The sequence below is a fragment of the Asparagus officinalis genome, chromosome 7, assembly GCF_001876935.1.
Source record: "Asparagus officinalis chromosome 7, Aspof.V1, whole genome shotgun sequence".
NCBI lineage: Eukaryota > Viridiplantae > Streptophyta > Magnoliopsida > Asparagales > Asparagaceae > Asparagus > Asparagus officinalis.
Window position 1 is genome coordinate 7689422 of NC_033800.1, and position 8982 is coordinate 7698403.

The 8982-nt window shown below is 42.9% G+C and overlaps 2 protein-coding genes across 2 annotated transcripts in view; both read left to right on the top strand.

Moving 5' to 3' along the window:
• Window positions 1-485, top strand: part of LOC109850014 (chalcone--flavonone isomerase) — a 2013-nt gene extending 1528 nt beyond the window's left edge. The window contains exon 4 of the mRNA XM_020419910.1: window positions 154-485. Coding sequence (XP_020275499.1) covers window positions 154-366 — 213 coding nt within the window. The 3' untranslated portion in view covers window positions 367-485. The remainder of the gene's footprint in view (window positions 1-153) is intronic.
• On the top strand, window positions 2189-3994 carry LOC109846634. Its single transcript, XM_020415880.1, has one exon. The coding sequence runs from the start codon at window positions 2189-2191 to the stop codon at window positions 3992-3994; it is 1806 nt and encodes a 601-aa protein (XP_020271469.1).

The window sequence follows — 8982 nt, forward strand, 5'->3', positions numbered from 1 at the left end:
TCTACCTGCAACAATAGAACTGTAAGGGCCTATCCGCAACTGGGCGACAGTACAGGAGCAATTAACACTTTTAGAAAATGAGATGCCAGCTCATATCCAGAATGCCCTTCTTATCTTTAATTTTTAATTCATGTTTTCCTCTTGTTGTTTAAGATTGCGTTTTCAAAGGATGGATCGGTTCCTGAAGCTGGAGTCACAGTGATTGAGAACAAAGCACTGACTCGTGCGATACTGGAGTCCATTATCGGCGAACATGGTGTTTCGCCCGCTGCTAAAAAGAGCTTGGCGACGAGGATGTCGGAGTTTATGGGGGGAGTTGAGGAGGTGAAAGAGAGGGTTCAGGTGGAGCAAGCTGTGATTGCGTGACTTGTGAGGGAGTGATGAGAGAGAGGAAGAAAGAAGTTCTGTTTTCTGTTTCCCATGCTGTGTAAGGTGTCCTATGTTCATATAATGGAATAAACCTTCGTCAAATTATGCTATGCAAATGGCTGAGGTTCTTTTAAAAGTTATAATTCAATTCCATCTTGAATCTGAAAATGTTTTGATTAGGTATTGCACTGCTAGGAGACTTCTTGCGTCCTTTCAGTTTAATGCGTCGGTGTGGTTTAGCAAACACACTAGATGAGATTTAGTTCCGTATAAAAAAAAATAGCTACGTGAACATATGACTGAATAACGTTTGGATTCATGACTTGTAATAAATAAGGGTTAGTTCTTTTGAATCAATTTCGAACAAAATAGGTTAGCTTAATCCGCCTCCATTTATGGGCATATGCAACCCCGAAGACAGCATACCAACTAGGGGTGCTACACCGTATCCGTTAAAACACGGCTATGTTTACTCAAATCTATAACCGGTAACATATAGTTACGGATATGGTTTTATATTGAAATATATGTATACATATCCGAAATATCAGAATATATATTAGTCATACTCTTACGATAGTTTCAATTATTAGATTATGGATTTTGGTTAATTTTGATGATCACGATGTCTAATCTTAACTTTTCAGTTATAATGAACATATTAACGAACTCTTTTGTATCACATAAACTATATTTTTCTCAATACTATCTAGAATTCTTATATCCATTTTGTATCCGCTTGTATATCCATAACCGTATCCGATTTTAGCGGATATGAATATGAATTTTATTACCGAGGTATATCCACATCAGTATCCGTATCCGAGATTGGTAAGCGAATATGGATATGGTAAGCATCATATCTGAGCTGTATCCGGACCAAATTGATGTAGAACACACAGCAGACACGTTTATGTCAAAGTGGGACAGTCGCAAGCCCAAATACGGACCTGGTCGAAGAAAATAACTTGTTTCGAAGAAACGGCCGTAACTTTCAAAGCATACGTCGGAATTGGACGAATTATATATGAAAATCGACTATCTCGACGAGACGGAGCCATCCAAACCTACGCTTTTGGGTTCGGTTTGCATTCTCAGTTTCGCCAAATTCCTTACGGTTTGAGAGATATTTATATTTTTGTCTGTTTTTTACTATTTTTAGTTATATTTTAGGAGTCTGTTTTGTTTAGTAAATAAATCCGATTTGATCTCAAATTTGACCGGTGGACTTTCCTAATCATAAGGAGTCTTTTTAGGAGTTTTAATGTTTTAGGAATTCTTTACCATTTTTGGTAAGTTAAGAGTCCTTGTAGGAATTAGAGTCCTTGTAGGAGTATTGTTTCTTTTTCTATTTAAGAAGAGTCTTGTAAGCCCTAGAGGCATAACTTTTGATTAATAAAATTTTGTTTTTCTTCAATATTTACTTCGTGGATTCGAAGCTCTTCGTGGATTCAAAGGTTTTTCTTAGTGGATTCCGAGGCTATTACTTCCGCGCTGCGTCAATTGGTATCAGAGCCTTGTTCCTCCGATCCGATGGCAGGTGATGAAGTCCCTATTCCTCGAACTGAGTTCGACATGCTGAGGTCCGACGTAGAGCAACTAAAGACCAATGGTGATCAGATGAGGGCTGCCATAGAGCGACTTACGATGGCAGTGGAGCGTCTGAACCCGATGGGAGTTCAAAATCGCGTTGATGGTCGCCAACGACGTGATCTGACTCCATATGATGAATCCGACAGTGAGGAAGATCCCTATGCACCCCCACGCCGTGGTTTTTATCGCCGAGACGGACGACAAAGTAGAGAGATTCTTTGAGTATATGGAGATCCCAGAAGAACGAAAGGTAAAATTAGTGGCTTACCGACTCAAAGGTGGAGCTTCAGCTTGGTGGGAATCTGTTTGTATGAATCGATCTCGTCAAGGAAAGCCGAAGGTCGATAGGTGGGAAAAGATGAAGAAGCTATTGAGAGCCCGTTTCTTGCCAAACGATTATGAACAGTTTTTATTCGGGCAGTACCAGAATTGTAAGCAGGGAGGAAGAACCGTGGATGAGTACACACAGGAATTCTATCGACTATCATCCCGCAACAACTTACACGAGAGCGAGGCCCAACAGATGTCTCGATATACAGGGGGGTTGAAGATGGCGATTCAGGATCGTGTATCTCTACAGCAGACCTATACCTTAGCAGATACGGTTAGCCTAGCCGAGAAGGTGGAGCGACAACTCGGACGAAATAGTAAAGGTTCATGGGCAGCTTCCGACGGGTCGCGCACAAGCTTTAATCATGGTAAACAGTCCCAAACAGTTTCTGATCAAGATACTACAACGAAGAAGGGCAAGGGTCCGACGACAACAACTACAAAGAAGACTACACCCCCGAACCCATATGCCAAGCCTGGCCCAATCAAGTGCTATAGATGTGGACAGCCTGGTCATCGATCCAATCAGTGCCCTAAAAGAGGTGTTGTGAACATAGTGGATCGTAAAGATGAAGTTATAGACCGTGACGAAGCTGAAGACTACGATGATGGATTGGATCCTGATGATGATGGGGAACAACTCTCATGTGTTGTGCGGCGTCTATTATTGGCCCCAAAGACAGAAGATCCCCCGCAGAGGCATAACATCTTCCGCACGAGATGCACTGTGAAACAAAAGATCTGTGATGTCATCATTGATAGTGGGAGCAGCGAGAATATTGTCTCTCGACGCATGGTGAAGTTAGGATTAAAGACAGAGAAGCATCCCGCCCCTTACAAGATTGGTTGGATTCGAAAGGGTAGCGACGTACAAGTTGATGAAGTGTGTCGGGTATCTTTTTTCATTGGCCGAACTTATATCGATGAGGCGTTATGTGATGTAATTGAGATGGACGCATGTCATATCTTATTAGGCAGGCCATGGCAGTTTGATGTTGATGCCACACATCGGGGAAAGGATAATATTTATATATTTAAGAAGGATGGTCGACGAATTATGCTCAAGCCTCTAACTGAGAAGGGGCCTGTCAATACCAATGTGGCTGAAAAGAAGACTTTGTTGGTCGTTGACAATGAAGATTTTATGAAAGAAGTGAAGCAGTCCAACGAGGTTTATGCTCTTGTTTTGTCGGGAAAGGAGGATTCTACCACAGCCGAAATTCCACCTGGAGTTCAAACCCTCTTGCAGCAGTTTGATACAGTTATGCCTAACAATCTATCCTCTGAATTACCAATGCTTCGAGACGTGCAATATCAGATTGATTTCACCCCTGGATCTCGACTACCAAATCTGCCACACTATCGGATGAACCCGAAGGAAGGAGAGATTTTGCAGAAGCAGGTGGATGATCTCATCCAGAAGGGTCTTATATGGCCTAGTATGAGTCCGTGTACCGTACCAGCACTACTAGTCCCAAAGAAGAATGGAGAGTGGCGCATGCGTGTGGACAGTAGGGCTATCAACAAAATCACTGTGAAGTATCGATTTCCTATCCCACGCTTGGAAGACATGCTAGACATGTTATCTGGATCAAAATTGTTCTCAAAGATAGATCTCAAAAGTGGTTATCATCATATTCGGATTAGGGAAGGAGATGAGTGGAAGGCTACTTTCAAGACAAAAGAAGGCCTGTACGAGTGATTAGTCATGTCTTTTGGTCTTTCTAATGCCCCTAGCACTTTCATACGATTGATGAATCAGGTATTAAAATCCTTTATCGGCAAGTTCGTCGTAGTTTACTTTGATGATATCCTGATTTATAGCCAGAGTGAGGCTGCACATCTGGAGCCATTGAGGGAGTATACAACAGTTCTTGGCCGGAGAACAAGTTGTACATCAATCTGAAGAAGGTATGAACTTCTGACCAGTACCTCGTGTTTTCTATGCTTTTGTTGTTAGTCGCAGAGGGTATTTCATGTTGAGATAGAGAAGGTTCGTGCTATTAGAGATTAGCCTACGCCGAAGCTGTCAGCGAAGTTCGTAGTTTTCATGCCCTAGCAACATTCTAATAGGAGATTTGTTAAGAATTTCAGCAGCATTATACGCAGCCTATACTGAACTGCATGAAGGAAAGGAAGTTCAGTTGGGGGGGGGGAGAAGGCAGATCGTAGCTTTGCACTGATCAGGAGAGAAGCTTGTCCACCTGCACCTGCTGCTTGCACTTTCCAGATTTTTAAAAAGTCTTTGAAGTTGATTGGATTCGTCCATCATAGTAATTGGTGGTGTTTTATCTGCCAGAAGGACGTCCAGTTGCCTTTAACAGTGAGAAACTCAGCGAAGCCTCGGGCAGAAGTGGACCACATATGAGCTGGAGTTATATGCCATAGTTCAGTCTTGAAGCATGGGAGCCTATCTTGATCTCCGAGAAGAGTTTCTGGCTCACACTGATCATCAGGCTTTGAAGGACCCTTAATAGTCAGACCTACATTCAACCGTATGCATGCTCGTTGGATTGCATATCTGTAGCGTTTCACCTTTGTTTTGAAGCATAAATCCGGGCAACAAAATAAGGTTGCAGATGCACTCAGTAGGAGAGCTGGATTGTTGGTAACTTTGAAGGCTGAAGTGATTGAGTTTGAGTACCTTAAGGAGCTGTATGCAGAGGATGAAGATTTTAAGAAGATTTGGGACGACTGTCTTCAAAATAAATCAGTCAAAGGCTTTCATATTCATGTTAGATATAGGTGCCCTGCAGGCAATTATTGTATATTGTAACAGGACCTAAGAGAGCAGATAATTCGAGACCTTCATGCTGGCGGACTAGGAGGATATTTGGGACGTGATAAAACAATTACAGCCATTGAAGAACGATATTACTGGCATCAGTTGAAGAAGGGAGCAGAAAAATATGTGCGGCGTTGTCCAGTTTGTCAAGTTGTTAGGGACAGTCTCAGAATACGAGATTGTATACACCTTTACCTGTTCCTGATGCACCATGGCATGATATCTCTATGGACTTTGTGTTGGGACTGCCTCGAACCCAACGAGGCATGGATTCTGTTTTTGTTGTGGTGGACAGGTTTTCGAAGATGACGCACTTTATTCCGTGCAAGAAGACTGCAGATGCGAGCAACATTGCCAATCTTTTCTTTCGGGAGATAGTTCGCCTTCATGGAGTGCCGAAGTCCATTACATCCGATCGAGATTCTAAGTTCTTATCTCACTTTTGGAGAACTTTGTGGCAGCGATTCAATACTTCTCTTAAGTTTAGTACTGTCTATCACCCTCAAACAGATGGCCAAACTGAAGTGGTCAATCGCACCCTCGGCAATCTTCTTAGGTCCATCTCTGGAGATCGACCAAAACAGTGGGATCTTGCTTTGGCACATGTTGAGTTTGCTTATAACTGTATGGAGAGTCGAACTACAGGCAAGGCACCTGTTTGTGGAAAAATTTGTAATAAAAGTACTGAAAGAAAAGCTGATTTGTATTCCCTCGATCTTAATTACAATTGGATTTTCTGATTACAAAAGAGAGGAGAATGATCTGGATTCTTCCATTTGTTTAAAACTGGGTTCTTCAAGGTAGCGATGAAGTACCTCCCTCGAATGCTCGCGTCGAGTTTGCTCTCCGTTGACGATCCGAACGTCTTGATTCACTAGAACCGCGGGGAGGACTTCCACGTCTTGGTTTGAAGAGACCGTCGATTTGTAGTCTCTTTTGCTAGAGCGTTGCAAAGATCGTCATCTTGTAACCTTCGTCTTGGCTCCTTGAAAATGTGAGAGTCGTCAGATTGTAACTCCCGATGTAGATTGTGAAGGCTGTTGATTAGAGCTTTCATCAGTTGTTGCGGAGGTCATCAGATTGTAACCTTCATCGATCCACGTGAAAGTCTTCAAATTATAGTCTTCTGAAAGCCGTCAAATTGTAACTTCCATCATCGATGTTTGATGGGAATCAGCTATCTGTAGTGATCTTTAGATAGCCTACAACACCCTTTGTGATTGTGTATGGAAGGCTTCCGAATCATTATCTCGACCTTGCTCCATTGCCTAAGCTTCCCGGACAGAGTGTTCCTGCAGATCATATGGTTAAAAAGATACGGGCTATCCAACAAGAAGTAAAGGAGAAGATAGAACAATCTAATGCTAAATATAAGAATGATGCTGATCGACACAGGAGGTGTTTTCGTCAAAAGTTGGTCTCGTTGTGGAATTCATTATATCTTTGATCGATTACAACAAATTCGAAAGAGATAGTCTTTTTATAAGACGTCTGTTACACAACAAAAATGAAAATTACAACTCTTGAGAAAATAACACAAAAATCGTTTATCGATTCTTGTTTTGTGGGACTTTGCCTGTGCTGGGAGTGCTTTGACTCGTGGACCACCAATTCACAAATTCTGATTGAATCGTGAAGGTTTTGGAAATTCTTCCTTCGTTTATCGAAGTAAGAATCTTTAAGCAAATATCTTATCGATGTAAGATGTTCACTCTTCTAAAGATCAAGTCAGAGCTTAGATCTTTGGGAATCGCCAAAAGCTTCTTGAAAGTGTTTACGAAGAATGAAGACTCTCTCTCTTCCTCAAAATCACTAAAAATTCAAGCCTTTTCTGCTCCAATCTGCTCTCTCCTCTTTATTTCGTGTCTAGGGAGGTATTTATAGGGGTAGGAGTGCACAACAGTTGAATCGGGGGCGAAATAACCGACCGGGTGACTGTTCTTTGGCCGCTGCAGTCGACACTGTCGCGGCTATTGGCGCGGCAGTGTGGACTGCCACGGCCAAAGAGGCGGTTACCAGCATGTTTCATCGTGCTTGAAACCGTTCTCCCACGACCCTTAACCACTTTTTTCGTTGTTTAACTGCTTGTACACGTCAGCACACGTTCTATTTCTGATATGCTGCCACGTGGGCTTCAAAAAATTATCATACAACTGTCTTGTAACCGCCGCAGCACCCCTTGTAATAGCCGCGGCACCTTTACCTGTTCCTGATGCACCATGGCATGATATCTCTATGGACTTTGTGTTGGGACTGCCTCGAACCCAACGAGGCATGGATTCTGTTTTTGTTGTGGTGGACAGGTTTTCGAACATGACGCACTTTATTCCGTGCAAGAAGACTGCAGATGCGAGCAACATTGCCAATCTTTTCTTTCGGGAGATAGTTCGCCTTCATGGAGTGCCGAAGTCCATTACATCCGATCGAGATTCTAAGTTCTTATCTCACTTTTGGAGAACTTTGTGGCAGCGATTCAATACTTCTCTTAAGTTTAGTACTGTCTATCACCCTCAAACAGATGGCCAAACTGAAGTGGTCAATCGCACCCTCGGCAATCTTCTTAGGTCCATCTCTGGAGATCGACCAAAACAGTGGGATCTTGCTTTGGCACATGCTGAGTTTGCTTATAACTGTATGGAGAGTCGAACTACAGGCAAGGCACCTGTTTGTGGAAAATTTTGTAATAAAAGTACTGAAAGAAAAGCTGATTTGTATTCCCTCGATCTTAATTACAATTGGATTTTCTGATTACAAAAGAGAGGAGAATGATCTGGATTCTTCCATTTGTTTAAAACTGGGTTCTTCAAGGTAGCGATGAAGTACCTCCCTCGAATGCTCGCGTCGAGTTTGCTCTCCGTTGACGATCCGAACGTCTTGATTCACTAGAACGATATCTTCTCCTCACGATTTGACGTTGTGAAGAACTTGCGTGGTAAGTTTGAAAATAACTCTTAACGAGTTAATAACTCAGAGCGAGTTTTAGAAGAACTTGCAGAGCAAGTTTTGAAAATAACTCTTAACGAGTTAATAACTCAGAGCGAGTTTTAGAAGAACTTACATAGCAAGTTTTGAACTCTGATCGAGTTGAGAAGAACTCTTAGAAAGAGTTCACAAGCCAAGCCAAGCTGAATAATCTCAAAGGCTTCACTAAAAGCCTTCCAAGAGGACTCAAGAGTTTCTTCAAGTTGCTGATCTCCAAAGCTCCAAGAAGATCTGAAGAAGTCCAGCTGATCTCTAAAATAGGACCTTTTGATCTCCAAAATTCCCAGATCCAAGATCCCAAAAGCCAGTCCCAACTCAATTGGGTTTCCCACTATTTATAGGGGATTTAGGGGTGTAACCGCCCCCTTAAATCTCTCCTTAATGAGGGTTTAATAGGGTGTAACTGCCCCTATAAATCTCTCCATGATAGGGTAGTGATCCCCTCAAATCGTGGGGAGAAAACGGTTCTGGAACCGTTCAAATCGTGCTTGAACGAGTCAAACGCTGAAAACAGCGTTCTGGGCCCGAACTGTGCGTTTCTGGACCTGAAACGCAGAGTTGGGCCTGTTTTAGGCTGAAAACGCACCGGTCACGCTGCGCAGAGATGAACTCTGCGTTTTGGACCTGGGACGCAGAGTTGGGTTCTGCATGAACTGTGTGTTTCTGGACCTGGGACGCAGAGTTGGGTTCTGCATTAACTGTGCGTTTTTGGACCTGGGACACAGGGTTGGGTTCTGCATGAAATGTGCGTCTCTGGACCTGGGACGCAGAGTTGGGTTCTGCATTAACTGTGCGTCTCTGGACCTGGGACGCAGAGTTGGGTTCTGCATTAACTGTGCGTCTCTGGACCTGGGACGCAGAGTTGGGTTCTGCATTAACTGTGCGTTTTTGGACCTGGGACACAGGGTTGGGTTCTGCATGAA